General features: G+C 38.8%; 2 protein-coding genes across 4 annotated transcripts in view; one reads left to right on the top strand and one right to left on the bottom strand.

The window, feature by feature from the left end:
- The window catches only part of Tsp39D (Tetraspanin 39D), a 103,976-nt gene that overhangs the window by 79,930 nt on the left and 8,128 nt on the right, over positions 1-15,918 (top strand). The window lies entirely within an intron of this gene.
- LOC108362191 (uncharacterized) lies at positions 11,563-13,197 on the bottom strand. The gene is made up of 4 exons (XM_017615065.1): positions 12,922-13,197; positions 12,727-12,870; positions 12,502-12,664; positions 11,563-12,044 (listed from the first exon to the last, which is right to left on the bottom strand). Exons 1-4 carry the CDS (start codon positions 12,941-12,943, stop codon positions 11,705-11,707), a joined length of 669 nt encoding a protein of 222 aa, XP_017470554.1. The 5' UTR covers positions 12,944-13,197; the 3' UTR covers positions 11,563-11,704.

The raw sequence follows: 15,918 nt of genomic DNA, 5'->3' as shown, positions 1-15,918 counted from the left end.
CTCCGAGATACTGTGAAAAAAAATTTTGAGTAGCTTTCCCCTTGCCGCTGCATTGAGCGCGTTGTTGGTCGAGATCTACACGTCGTAGGCGAACATATAAATAATGTGCTTATTGGAAATCNCAGTTGAAAATACGCGCCAAAAACACGACCTCCGAGATACTGTGAAAAAAAATTTTGAGTAGCTTTCCCCTTGCCGCTGCATTGAGCGCGTTGTTGGTCGAGATCTACACGTCGTAGGCGAACATATAAATAATGTGCTTATTGGAAATCTTGTCCTCTACAACTTTGCCATTTAAATGTGCCACTTATTTCAAATAGAAATTGCTCAAAATTCGAAGAAACCGCGCCACTTACCTAATTTTGGGCATTTTTTGCATATGATTAGCAATAAATAATTATTTAAAAGAATGATAGGCACATGAAAAGTGTATTCCCTATAGGGAATCGAGTTCTCTACAAATTTGTTCACTACCTTTTTCACTAGAAATGCAAAATTCGCGCGCAAATCGTAAAAATCACAAAATCCAAGATGGCGGACATTTCCAATATCGCAATTAGGGGAAAAATTTTAATTTCGTGTTCACCTAAACAGGAGACACCTAACTGCGTCAAAAAATTTCTTCCTGAAATGTTTTCGTTGAAAAAATCGAGTGAAAATCTGCGCGCAAATCGTAAAAATCACAAAATCCAAGATGGCGGACATTTCCCATATCGCAATTGGGGGAAAAATTTTCATTTTGTGTTCACCTAAACAGAAGACACCTAACTGCGTCAAAAAATTTATTCCTAAAATTTTTTCCTTAAAAAAATCGAATGCAAAATCCGCGCGCAAATCGTAAAAAACACAAAATCCAAGATGGCGGACACTTCCCATATCGCAATTGAGGGAAACATTTTCATTTTGAGTTGACCTAAACAAGAGACACCTAACTGCGTCAAAAAATTTCTTGGGGTGATTGGGCTATGTATTTAGGAGTTTTTGTATGCACCTAAATAAATGAGATAAACAATGCGGGTGGTCCATTCTAGGGATGTCAGTGGCAAAAATACCTCGATGTTATTCCCCGCATCGATGCATCGAAACTTACATCGATATTTGTCGATGCATTGGAGGGCGTACATCGATGCATCGATACGCATAGAGTTTTCCTCCACTATGGAAATAAAACATTAAGAACCTTTTTTGGTGTGTACTAGTTTTATAGCTCATAAAATTTTAGTATAACAAAGCGCAAGTCAGCTAAAGCAAAAATATTAAAAATTAAAGCAATGGAAACTTGCACTTTATTATACTAACAATTTATGAGCTATAAAACTGCATCTTCCTCTCTATGAACTTCAGACATAGCGAGGTTCGGCCATTCGATGTACTTGAGATGTAAGTTTACAGAAAACATCGATGCATCGACGCCTCGACTATTTATACATCGAGTGGAAAATTTTCGATGTTTCGAAGCAAAACATCCATATTTTCGATTCATCGATGGTTTTTCGGCATCCCTAGTCCATTCGCGTCACTTACAACAGATTATCCTGAAAACTTTTTAGAACGTTGTATGGAAACTGTTTCTTTCGCGTTTCCGAGGAATTATGCCGTAACGTGACGTAATAGTTTGCTTCATTTTTATACCCGAGCGCACTTGTGCACAAGGTATTACAACTTTGTTCACATAATGGTTGTTTGTAACAGGCAAAACGAATCGAGATAGATATAGCCAAATGTATACATAAATGATCAGAATGAAAAGATAAATTGATTAAGCGGTAACTGTCTGTCCGTCCGTCTGTGCACACGATAGCTGGAGTAAAAATTGAGATATCTTAACGAAACTTGGTACGTGTACTTCTTTCGGGCGTAGGACAGGTAGTATTGAAAATGGGTAAAATCGGACAATAACCACGCCTACCTCCCATATAACGGTAGTTTTCAGAAATACGAAAACTGCGATATTTTAGTAACTACTGAAGCTTATTCACTCAAACTTGATATTTACAATCATTTTTAGACGAAAAATAGGAATATTATAAATTTTTGGAAAGTGGGCGTAGCCACGCCCACTTATGATTATATGTGTAAATCTTGTTAACCGCTCCAACAATTTCTCCCAAACTTGGCACAGTTGTTGGCCTTGCTACAACATACTAAACGGCTAAAAATTTTTTAAATCGGACAATAACCACGCCCACATCCCATATAAGGGTAATTTAGAGAAATATGAAATTTTCGATAAATCAATTTATAATAAAGCTGAACGGTGAAAATTATTGAAATCAGAGTAAAATTACGGCCACTTCTCATATAACGGTAAATTTTAGAAATGCTTGAAACTTCTATATTTCGAAATTTAAGGACGCTTATTTACTCAAAATTGATACTAACAACAATCCCTTGAAAATAAGTAACATTATTTGGAATTTTGGAAAATGGGCGTGATACCGCCCACATATAACTATATAAGTTTTTCTCATTATATCGAACTGAACGTTATATCGAAGATGTTTAAAATAGGAGTAAAACCACCCTTGCTTACCATGTAGCGGTAGTTTTCGGAAAGGTAAAAAAACTATATTTAATACTTGCGCCGGGTATTTAATGTTTGGCTCGCCCGAACTTAGATTTTCTTACTTGTTATATATGTAGGGTTTACCGAGTGTAGGGCACTTAAAACACGTAGAGCTTTGATGTTGGTATTAATAAAATTGATTTATTTAATGACTACTTTCAATTAACACTATAGGCTTAGGTACATGTAAAACGTAAATTAAATATTCTTTTGTACGTATAACAGTAAGCGTGAGTATTACCACGTCCGTTCGGGTTTAAAGTCGCGCAACAAGTGTCTTTGTGGTTTCGTCTTCGTGTCTTTTGTCATTTTTGTTTCGTCATTTTCTATGTAGTCAGTGTTGCCCTCGCACTATGTTCAGAGTTGTATTTGTTTGTCGTAGGTAAATGATTACCCTCTGTTCATACGTTCCCACATTCGGCCAGCCTGACATACCGTTTGGCCTCAAACGGTGGTTGCCACCTCTTCATATATTCGGCAACGGTAGTGGTACGCTTTGGGCCCTCGCCTTCTCCAACTTTCTCTACCTCGTATCGTCCATGATTCTTTATTTTTACGACTTTGTAGGGGCCGAAGAATTTGGGTCGTAGTCTTAATGAACTGTTGAATTTTCGCGATGCTTTGTTGAGCTTCTTCCCGCATATCTTCTCTCTCTCTGTCTAGTTCTTCAATCGCTTCGCTATCGAGGTATTCTCGCAGCTCTGGTATTGCATTTACTCGCATCTCGACTCCAGTCAGCAATTTGAACGGTGAGATTTTAGTGCTTCTTGGTGGTGTACTATTGAGCGTTCGTTGAACCTGGTCAACATGTTTATACCAGCTTTTCGGATCTTGTAAACATAGTTTAGCGAGCATTGACATAATGATTCGATGAATCCTTTCTACCTGCCCGTTACCTCTAGGAACGCCAGTAGCTATTAATAAATGCTGGATCGACTTGCTCTCGCAATACTCTTTGAACGGCCCTGACGTAAATGCTGTGCCTCTGTCGGATATCAAGCGTCTAGGATTTCCGATCATAGATGCCTGCTTCTTTAGAGTGCCAATTACTTCATTCGCTCCTGTACTACGCGTTGGATACAGCCAAACAAATTTGGAGAATGAATCGACGACAACCAAAAGGTAAGAGTAGCGTTTGTTAGTTTTTTCCATCGGACCAACGTGGTCGACGTGATAGGTTCCTAGCGGTCGATCATCCTTATGTATTGGCTCCAGGAGCCCCTCCTTCTTCCCACCTTTGGCTTCCGAAATAATGCATTGCGCGCAGCCTCTTACTACCCTTTTCGCTTTTTCTGCTATCTGCGGTACATAAAAAGTCTTCTCAACTGCATCCTGAGTTCTCTTGGCGGAGAAATGTCCCTGGTCATGCGCTATCTTTATGATTTCCTCTTCCATTTGTTTTGGCACCATTACGAGTTTCTTGACGGGATCTTTGTATAATATGTCGTGTTTTATGTAAAAATCTTCATAGTCATCTTTTTCCAGTACCGTCTTTACTGCTCGTGTCCAGTCGTCGTGATTTTGCGCCTGCTGCAATCTGTACTTCAGAGAGTCTTCTAACAACAAACATGAGACTCTGATCAATGCATCGACGTGTTGCATCTTACTTCCAGATCGATGCTCTTTTGTATAGGTGAAGTCCTGCAGGAAAAGCGCCCATCGCGATATCCTCAGTGGGACGTCGTTCTTCCGCATTGTCATGGCGAAAACATTGCAATCAGTTGCAATCTTGAACGGAATGCCTAATAAATACACTCGCCACTTCTTAAGCGCGGCCACAATGGCAAGAACTTCAAGCTCATAAGAGTGATATCGCTCTTCGGCTTCAGTAGTCTTGCGGCTCATATATTGGACAGGGTGTAACTGTTGGTCCTCGCTATCCTTTTGCAGCAGTACTGTACCATATCCATAACGTGAAACGTCTGCGTGTACCTCCGTGGTAGCCTTAGGGTTGTATAATCGTAATACCGGCGCACTTACCAACGCAGCTTTTAACTGTCGGAATGCCGCCATTTGCTCGCCTCCGAAGGCAAACTTGTTGCTTTGGCGTAACAGGTCAGAGAGCGGTTTGGCGACCACTGCGTAACCATCGATGAATCGTCGGAAATACGACATCAACCATAAAAATCTCTGTACAGATTTGCAATCGGTTGGTGGCGGAAAGTCCTCAACTGCGCGAGTTTTAGCCAGCGATGGCTTTATGGTTCCGTTTTCCACTATGTACCCCAAGAAATCCACCTTTCCCATTAGTATCTGGCATTTCTTCCACTTTATTTGCAGGTTGTATTCAGCCGCTGTATTTAATACCAATTTTAATCTAGCGATACCTTCTTCTTTATCCTTTGAAGGGATAATTAAATCATCCATATAAGTTATCACGATATTTTTTTCTACCAGATCTCTGAATACAGCGGAAAATATACGGCGAGAATACTACAGGAGCATTGCATATGCCGAAGGGTACAAACGAGAACTCGAATTGACCTTGATGGGTCACGAACGCCGTGTACTTTCGCGAATTCGTCTAGATTGGAACGGGGAAAAATCCGTTCCGCAGATCAATCGTACTGCATAAATGCGCGCGTTGCAGTTTCTCTAAGACGTCGTCCATTAGTGGCATTGGAAAGTGGTCCGTAATAATTTTTTCGTTCAGTCGGCGGTAATCACAGCAAAGTCTTTGGCTTCCGTCCCTTTTTGCAACTAGTACAACTGGAGACGCATATTCTGAACAACTCGGCTGAATGATATCCTCCTTCAGCCACTCTGATACCTGATTATCAACAAAACACCTATTAGCGTAGGACATGCGTCTTGGAGTTTTACAGACAGACACATCGTCGAGTAAACAAATTTTCATCTAGATCGGCGAGACGTGCTGGACTTTAGGCGTATAGTTTTTTATAAGTCTTTATATGTCATTGGTTTGATGTGCGTTAAGGTGTGACAGATTAACCTCATGGTTGTCTGTCCCGACGGGCTCTACATTTAAGCATAGGTCTTTGAACTCATTCACTAGTTCAATTTCACCCTTATGTGCTACGTCGTCTACGACTGGACCACCCGTATTCTTTTCTTTAAAGACTACCTCGTCCTCGGACACAATAAGGTTTACCTGCCTTAACACGTCGTTGCCAATAATAGCTTGGTATACTATGTCCCGCTCGCGTACTGCGTGGAATGTTATCTCTAGTTCGATATCATCCACAGCTAACTTAATGTTACAGCTACCCATTGTGCGGAGACCACCGTCGCCTATACCCTCCAACCGATGTCTTTCGCGAGACAGTTCAACGTCGCCCATCATCATTAAAACGTCATACCGCATTAGGCATAAGTCACAGCCTGTATCAAGTAACGCAGAGAATTTAAAGCCATTAAGTTCTAAATCTTTAAAGATTACACAACCCATTGACTTGATGCGTTGAGTTATACCTAGAGTATTTATTTTCGGTTTTTCTTGCTTGGCTTGAGTTTTAGGGCATTGTGCCACCCTATGATCTGCCTGAGCGCACCCATAACAGACCGATTGCTTCTGTGAACAATTTGGGGCTAGATTTCCCAGTTCCACAACGATAACAACGCTTAGAATTATTTGTAACCTGACTGGCTGACGCTTTATTTTTTTCATCGGGTTTTCGAAAATTGCTACCAGTTTGATGACCTGAACGTACTTTTTCATAAATCGCTATCTGCTCCTTTAACTCTTGTATAGTCTTTGCCTGATAAAGGTTGCTTTTACCGGTTCTGGAGTCCGGAATACCCTCAACAAAATACTCCACTAAGCTTCTGTCGTTCAAGTTTATGGGCTTACCTATCTCCATAAGGCTATACAGGTATTCCCTATAATCCTCATTCGGACGCTTGTGACGACTTCTTAACAAACGGTGTACCTCAATTGATGTAATTGCTGTGCCAAATTCGTTTTTGAGTGATCGCTTTAATGAGCTCCAATTTATAATGCTACGCTGGCTACGCACAAACATTTTTGCGGCACCCTTCAAAAGCTGCTTACCATAAATGTATTTTTGCAACTCATCCCAATGAACCGCAGAAGCATTGTCTTCAAATGCTTCAAGCCACTATTCGATGGTGGGATGACCTGAACCACTAAAAGTCAACATCGAGCTCTCTATATCACGCAGTGTGAAGGTTGCGCGCCCATTACCTATTTACGGGGAAACGTAGCTTTGCACTGATTCGCAATCATCGTTTGAGCCATCATCGTCACTTACAGTCAGGCCGAAGTGTTCACATAACCTGTCCTGTAAAGTTGCTTTACGTCCGGACGTTGCAAGATTAAGCCCCACTAACTTTTCTTTCAGTTCGTTAACAGTCAACTTAAAAATTTGTTCTCTGTCCATTATGGTAATATTTTGAAATTAGCAATAAAATAGCACTGAGGACTTAAATTAGTACAAGAAATGTTTGGTATTTAGTTTGAAGTAAGAACTATTTGGTGTTCACTTTAAAATACAAATTAACATTTATAGCGTAAATACTAGTTATTTCAAATATCTTTTGCACAACAAATTAGCATTAACAGCTCGTATACTTGTTATTTCAAATAACTTTTGCACGACAAATTTCAAATTAACATTTATAGCTCGTATACTTGTTATTTCAAATAACTTATGCACAATGGAATTCTATTTATTTGATATTCGCTTTCTGTTCTGATTATCTTTCTTTTTACGTTTCGAAAGTTCCGCTCAAGGTGTATTAAACAAGGTGGTGTTGGGGCGACAGCTGAGTTTTTCGCCGTGGAGGCCATTACGTCAAAATGATGTGTTTGTTGTAACTCATACCAATGACAGTATGGACATCAGCGTATAATTTGTTAGCAGTAGTTCTCTTCAGGCAGATGTGTTTTCGTTGAAAATAACCCCTATTCGCTGCACTCGTGCTGTTTGTAACTCCAAACTGCGACAATGTTGGCGTTTGCTGCGTTGCTAACACGACGTTTTGGTTTTGCTTCTCTTCTCTGCTTTTCACCAAAAATTTGTTGACTGCGCACTTCTCCGCTTCACACAGAAGTTTTGTGCCCTGCGCACAAGGCGTATTTAACAAGGTGTTGTTGGCCGTATATAAGTAAAAAATTACACTAAAGGCGGGTTCACCGTTCGTGTCCGGACAACTTTTTATTTTCTCTCAATAATTTTTTGTCGGAGAGAGTGCTGAAGTACGGTTCACCGCTCAGTTCGGCACATTTTATTTGCCTCTAAAGTCAAAAGCTGATGAACTGTCATTTGGGTGAAATTTGACGTAGTGAAAAAAGGTTCATTCCTTATCTTTTTGGAATAAAATCTGAAAAGTGTCAAAATGCCAGAGCGTAAGCAAAATGCGCTCACTTAAAGAGAATAACATGAAAAGTAAAGGAACGCAAAAAACCAAATTTTTAGTCCAAAGAATGGCAACAACAAAACTAACGTCAAATAAGAACAGAAATGTATGTACAAAACACATTCACACAAGCACAAGCACAATAAACACTTGCTATATCAATTATTTTTTGCCTTCTTCCAATTTCAATTCATTTCTTTTACTTTTTAGATTATTCTCACTTTTAGCGTATTCCTTAATTTCCGTTAATTTAAATTCAGTTGAGTTTGACACTTTTCAGGATTTTGCCAGAAAAAATTCTTCTGACTAAATCTGACTACTTCGGACTGATGAGAGTCACTCTCACTGACTGTTGCTCTCTCATTTTTGCTGTCATTTCCGAGTTAAGGAACGCTTTTTGGACTAAATCTGACTACTTCGGACTTTTTCTGACTATTTCTGGGAGATAAGGAACGCTCCTAAAGTAAAATAAATAAAAAGCTGCCAAATTTGAATTACAGTATGGAAAGGCATCAACAAATCCAATTATTTTGCGTAGAAGTTCAAAAATTTTGCCTATTAATTAGATTGAACCGCTTGAAGCAGAAAAGCAAAAGGTCAAGAAGCTGTGCTGTGCGTAAATTACTTTTGGACCGAGGCAAAGATGGTTTTTTTTTTCTCGCGCATACCAAAGATGCGTTTGAATGACGTTCAATCGTTTATAAATTTTCACCGCATGGATCCGAAGACCTTCGATGAGCTCCTTCACATTTTGGGACCCAACTTGAAGAATCAACCCAATAGATTTAATGAAGAAATANCAAGGTGTATTAAACAAGGTGGTGTTGGGGCGACAGCTGAGTTTTTCGCCGTGGAGGCCATTACGTCAAAATGATGTGTTTGTTGTAACTCATACCAATGACAGTATGGACATCAGCGTATAATTTGTTAGCAGTAGTTCTCTTCAGGCAGATGTGTTTTCGTTGAAAATAACCCCTATTCGCTGCACTCGTGCTGTTTGTAACTCCAAACTGCGACAATGTTGGCGTTTGCTGCGTTGCTAACACGACGTTTTGGTTTTGCTTCTCTTCTCTGCTTTTCACCAAAAATTTGTTGACTGCGCACTTCTCCGCTTCACACAGAAGTTTTGTGCCCTGCGCACAAGGCGTATTTAACAAGGTGTTGTTGGCCGTATATAAGTAAAAAATTACACTAAAGGCGGGTTCACCGTTCGTGTCCGGACAACTTTTTATTTTCTCTCAATAATTTTTTGTCGGAGAGAGTGCTGAAGTACGGTTCACCGCTCAGTTCGGCACATTTTATTTGCCTCTAAAGTCAAAAGCTGATGAACTGTCATTTGGGTGAAATTTGACGTAGTGAAAAANTGGAAAGGCATCAACAAATCCAATTATTTTGCGTAGAAGTTCAAAAATTTTGCCTATTAATTAGATTGAACCGCTTGAAGCAGAAAAGCAAAAGGTCAAGAAGCTGTGCTGTGCGTAAATTACTTTTGGACCGAGGCAAAGATGGTTTTTTTTTTCTCGCGCATACCAAAGATGCGTTTGAATGACGTTCAATCGTTTATAAATTTTCACCGCATGGATCCGAAGACCTTCGATGAGCTCCTTCACATTTTGGGACCCAACTTGAAGAATCAACCCAATAGATTTAATGAAGAAATATCACCAGGATAAAGATTGGCTCTTACTTTAAGGTAAACGCTTTAAGGAAATGATGTTTTTGGAAGAAATCTCCGTCACTCATTGCTAAATTCGATTGGGAGACAAAACAATTTCAGTTCGTTTTAACTCCGGTGGTGATTCGTTCCAAAATAGATAATATACACATTATGTACTTCATTGACCTGCCCTTTTGGAATAGCCAGCCACAATGAAGCGCGAAATAAATTTTAAATGTGCGTCCTATAGTAAACAGGCTGCCTTTATAGATATTTAGCGAGTGGAGATAGCATGAAATCAGTTGGGTTTTATGGATTTTTAATTGGCGCTTCGACCACATCTAATATTGTAAGGGAAACCTGTCAACAGATATGGGAAAAATTACAATTTGTTTTGCCTACTCCTTCTAAAGACATGTGGAAAAGTACTTCAGACGAGTTCTTTTTGGAATGGGACTTTCCCAATTGCTTAGGTGCAATAGACGGGAAACATGTCGTAATACAGGTGTGTATAAAAATATTATATATACACATATACAGGCGTAAAAAATTACTAAAAAAATAACTTAATTGCAGGCGTTTCCGAACCACAAGTCGCTTACTTACAACTACAAACATACGCACAGTTTGGTTTTAATGGCAGTGGCCGATGCGAACTATAAATTTATAATGGTAGACATAAGTGCTTTAGGACATAATAGTGACGGTGGAGTGTTTAAAAATTCAAAATTTGGCAACAGTATTTTGCATCACCCCCAAAATATGAAAATTCCTGGAGAAAAAGTACTTCCTAACACAAATGAAATTGCTCCTTTTGTTTTTCTCGCAGATGAAGCATTTCCTTTACGAAAGAATATAATGCGTCCATATCCTGGCCGAAATGTTACGAACTTGCCTCAAAAAGAAATAATATTCAACAAACGCCTGTCCAAAGCGCGAAGGGTTGTTGAAGACGCATTCGGAATTTTATCCAGCCGTTTTCGGATATACCGCAAACCAATTATTGCAATCAAGGAAACTGCAATAAATATTGTGAAGGCTACAGTGTGCTTGCATAATTGGCTTCGAGACAAAAGCGCCTCCAATTATTTAAACGCGGATGAAGTTGAAGAGGACAGCGAATTAGACATTACCCGAATTGATTTACAACCAATATTATCTTCTCTAAGTAATCATGCCTCACAAGATGCCATGACTGTCCGGAATATATTTACAAATTACTTTGAAAGCTTTCCAGAGTAGTTTATAGTTTATAACATACCTATTGTCAAAATAAAACCACCCCAACGATTTGACCAGCTTTGACTATTTTCCATTCTTTTCTTTTCTTTTCTTTTCTTTTCTTTTCTTTTCTTTTCTTTTCTCTTCTTTCTTTACTTTTTCTTTAATGTTTATAAATGACCTATGGTCATTGTAAAACCTAAGCCAAATATCGATGGCTGAGTGGAAGATCCACCTATCTCGGCAACCAGTTCGAAAACGCCCTATCTCAGAAAACTTTTAAAACACGCCCTATTTCAAAATTTTGTTGAACAACGCTCTATTTTAGAACTTGATTGAAAAACGCCCTATCTCAGAATTCTGTTCAAAAACGCCCTATCTCAGCATATTTTCAATGTATTTTCGTTTGAGATAGGGCGTTTTTGAACCGAATTCTGAGACAGAGTGTTTTTCAATAAAACTCTTAAATAGGACATTCTTCAATCAAAATCTGAAGTAGGGCGTTTTCGAACTTGCTGCTGAGATAGGCCGATCTTCAACTCAGCCATTGATATGTAAATTCATAAGAATAATTAGCAAAAGACAAATAGCCAAAACTTGTTAAAATTTCGCTTCCCTATTTATATTTTCGTCACTGTATACATGCATACCTATTTCTAATAGAATATAACCCCAAGTTTTTGACCAATTTTGGCTATTTTTCTCTTGTTCAATGTTCATTAGTTTTTAAAAGGTAAACCAACCCATATATATGTAAATAAAAGTTTCAAAGTTAAAATTAAATAATCTACAAAGTTTCAACAAAATTTCATGTTCTATCAGAGTTCCCAGAAAAAGGTTTAGTATGCGGTTTTACACTCTACTAAGTTTAAGCTTAATAAAGTGCAATAATATATAATAATAGAATCATAAATAAATTATTAAAAATCGTTGTTCTTTTGAGCTTCATAAATTTGAGTAATGAATTGTGATTTTAATTCTGCTTTCACTGGGTCACACAATTTCTCCATTTCCGTTTCAAAATATGAATAAAACGGGTCCCGCGGAGTGGCCAAGATTTTCGTCGCAGTACCTTCCAATCGTTGCAAGCTTGCCTCTATATCTTTAGTGGAATCCACGGATTTTGGCTTTTTGCGAATAATCGGCGTTGACGAAGATTCATCCATGGAACAGTCTATAACCTCTGGATCTGTGGCCATTTCATCGATTAAATGTTGAATTCGTTGTGTGTTGGCGTCGGTGTAGTTCGTCGATGTTGGTCTATTAATGATATAAGCGCATAAAAGGATTCAGACTTTTGGAATAAAACTTTACATAAACATAATAAAATTTTTCAATGGCCCCTTTTTCGATTGTCAAGTCGTGGTTGATAGTTGATTATTATTAATCAATTTTACCAAATGGTACAAGATTCAATACCATTTTGTCAATTTCGTTGATAACTAGCAGTTATCAACCGAGCATCGCCAATCGCATTAAGGGCCAGTGTTTATGTATATATAAACTCTTTTAACTTTCCACTACAATTTTAATATACACCTCGGAAAAATCGAAGTATTCCTATTTCTGATTGCTTATATGTATGTGCGTGTGAATGTATGTATATGCAGGTGTAAATGGATGTATGTATATGGTAACGTAATGGTGATATGTTGCTACGGTATCGGAAGCAACTTTTGCTGATCGTAACATCGCATCAGAAATGGACATTGCTTACTCGGCATCCTCTATAAACGGTCGCAAAAAATCCATTTCCTGCAACAAGAACAAATCCATCTGTTTTTGTGGGCGCCGCGCACTACCACTGGGTAAGATAGACTTGGCAAGCGCAGCTTTGTATTTATTCCGGGTGCGTTTCCAGAGCACTTGAACTTCATGTTCTAATAAAAATAAAGACTCGCCTATTGAGCACACATATGTACATTAATAAAATATCACCTACGTGGTAGTTCAAGCGACTCGGCAATTTCAGCCCAAACTATTTGATTCAATTTGTTATTTTTATATTCCTTCTGGCTGAGATCGTACAAAAATGATCGGGATTCCTTCTGTACCTCCACGAAGAGCTTTTTGAGTAGTGGTAAATCTAAGAACATTCAAATTTTAAGTAATTATTATTGAAATAAATTACATTTACTTGGTCCTTGTGTCGATTGCATATTATTTTTATTTATTTTGCGTGAAAAAAAACCAGCTGACTGACATTCGAAAGTGTTGCCTACATGTGTGTTTATGTTAAATCATTTGTTTTATACAGGTCAACTGCTACCAAACGTAAACAAAAGAAATAATGGCAATCATAATCATCAAGTCGTTCGGACAGATAATCAAAATCAATTTGATTCAAACAAAGAGTGTTCAGCACATTTTGGTTGCGCTCTCAGTGAGACAGAGTGGGAAAAGAACGAGTAAAATGACTAACAAAAAGTGTCCGGACACGAACGGTGAATCCGCCTTAACAAATTATATGCTGATGTCCATACTGTCATTGGTATGAGTTACAACAAACACATCATTTTGACGTAATGGCCTCCACGGCGAAAAACTCAGCTGTCGCCCCCACACCACCTTGTTTAATACACCTTGCCTGCGCACTTATTTTTCTTCAGACAGAAGTTGTTACGGTGGTGCGCTCTGCTGCCGCACACGGCTGCAATTTAGTTTGTATCCCCGGAGTTCCGCATTGAGGTAGCTATGGAACGGTAGAGGGAGTTCTCCTCATTGCAAATATATATACTTTTAGCCGCAGCAGGCTTATACTTTTTAAGTTATTTGTTGTTAAAGTTTGTAAATTGAACTAACCTCTCGGCGCTATTTCACACAATAAACACTATATTTATGTACACACTTCGGCAAAATAGTTGCATTAAAACCCCGGCCTGAGATTTCCACTTTAATATACAATTCTTAATTAATTAATTAAGTAAAACGCGTTTATGAATCATAACGTTTGCACATTTCACAAACAAGCACAAATAACACTGGCTGACAATAATACAAAATGTATGCCACCATACGTTAAAAAAATACACCACAAATAAGTGCGTATAATTAGGGAGTATAAGTGTACAATACGTACATTCATTGCTCTTATTAAGAATAATAATATTAGGATCGATAGGGGTCTTACTCCTGATCATAACGGTATAATTTTTTTCGGGTGGAAATAATATTTACTGGTGTTATTGTAGTTCAAAGTACACAAATGTATAAAACGTACATCGATAATTTGATAAATAATGAAAATTTTTAATAAAAAATCGCGCGATTTTGTATTCAAAATTTTCGCCTGCGGCGCTCTTTCCATAAAAATCAATACTTCGATAAATAATGCGGCGCTTGTAATTTTTTTTTATATATTGGGGGTGTTTAACCCCACACCCTCCTTTACTACTAATTCAACGCTGAGTAGGAAAATGGGTACGATAAAAACTATTCTCTTTTATTGTTATTTTCCTCGATGTGGCAGTACTCTTCTAATGTCAGTGTGAAACCATGGTTGAATCAACAGTTCTGTATTCACAATGTGCGTATACATATATAAGTGCATGATAATTATAAAAACTTACTTAATTTACTAAAAATACATCATAAATGTAAAAATTATGTTTACATTTCATTGTGCGGGGTTTTAATGCAACTATTTTGCCGAAGTGTGTACATAAATATAGTGTTTATTGTGTGAAATAGCGCTGAGAGGTTAGTTCAATTTACAAACTTTAACAACAAATAACTTAAAAACTATAAGCCTGCTGCGGCTAAAAGTATATATTTGCAATCAGGAGAACTCCCCCTACCCCCCCATAGCCACCATTTTTTTGTACGCGGGGATGCTTCACACAGAAGTTTTTACGGTGGTGCGCTCTGCTGTTGCGTTGATGCGATCTGCTGCCCGCACCGTTTCTGCGCAGAACTGCTCTATTTCGCCGTTTCGTTGACTGCGCAATGCCGCTTCACACAGAAGCTCCGATGCCTGTGCAATGCTACTTCACCCAGAAGCTATGCTGTTGGTTTAGTCCGCTGCCCCACACAGAGTCTGCACTCCTCTACTGTATGTACCCACGATTGAGAGAATACGAAGGTTGCGCCGATCTCGGACCGCTATTCCTCTCTTAACGAATTTGACAGAATCGTCGTTTGCATGACGTCACACTGGTGCATCTTGTTTACATTTTCCTTGCAACTTTTCTTCTTCTTCCATTCTTGCTCACGTTTTGGCATTTCTCTCTCGCAATTGCACCAGTGTGACGTCACACAAAAGTTATTCTCAAAAATCCTCTCTGATCGGCGCAATCTTGTATTCTATCATTCTTGGTATGTACCTTGATTCTGTGTGCTAATGCTTCACCCAGAAGTTTAGATATTTGCTGACTGAATACATACACAGAATATGCATGAGCACATGTAGCGGTGGTGTACTCTGCTGCTTCACCCAGAGCGTCGGCTATATCTGATTGGACCGTAGGATTTCAATTGACGTGCCAGTGTGCACGATTGCTGCTTCGACTTCTCTGCTGCTTAACTAACGCCGCTCGCGTTTTGTAGCTGAAGATTTGACGCCCTCGCATACTGCTGCTTCACTTGTGCGCCGCACTTAGCTGGCGCTTTGTCCGCTGTTTAACGGAATTCGAATTTTTTCGACGATAACGGACCTAGCGGCGTCCTAGAATTCGTGGTACAGTTTGGCGACTGTTATGTTGTTACGATTATCCTCGAAACCTTGAGGGATTTCCCAAATATACTCGGGCTCGTATCGCCGGATTGTTAAATAAATGCTCACGATGACCAAATTGTAGTACAATTAACTTTATTGTACAACAAACAATTTACAATACTTGCTAATACAGTAAAAACACTTTACAATACTTGTTAAAGCAATAACAACGCTTTACTACTTGTTAACACAATTAAACTTATAGCTTGCTTATTCGCCACTCAATTCTCCGCTCACTTTACTTGTAGCTTGCTGACTTGTAACTAACTCACTTCGCTGTGGCGGCGCCCCTATATACCTGCGCTCGTACTTATGGCAGCTCTAGAATGTTCTGAAGTTTATCGCTCATTATCTTTCTCTCGCTGTTCGCAGTCTTCATCCAACTTGACGTTTCTCTTTGTGGAACATTCTACGTCATTC

This window comes from Rhagoletis zephyria, unplaced genomic scaffold, assembly GCF_001687245.7.
Source record: "Rhagoletis zephyria isolate East Lansing unplaced genomic scaffold, Rhagoletis_zephyria_1.1 Rzeph_scaffold_00957, whole genome shotgun sequence".
Classification (NCBI taxonomy): domain Eukaryota; kingdom Metazoa; phylum Arthropoda; class Insecta; order Diptera; family Tephritidae; genus Rhagoletis; species Rhagoletis zephyria.
The sequence above is the reverse complement of the archived record's forward strand: the minus strand, read 5'-3'. Positions and strand labels throughout refer to the sequence as shown.

Bases quoted from the DNA above. Each gene is read 5' to 3' on its own strand.
- LOC108362191 (XM_017615065.1), bottom strand. From the start codon at position 12,943: ATGCAATCGACACAAGGACCAA. The intron at 12,871-12,921 runs GTAAATGTAATT...GAATGTTCTTAG, and splicing joins GCAATCGACACAAGGACCAA to ATTTACCACTACTCAAAAAG. The intron at 12,665-12,726 runs GTAGGTGATATT...TATTTTTATTAG, and splicing joins CGAGTCGCTTGAACTACCAC to AACATGAAGTTCAAGTGCTC.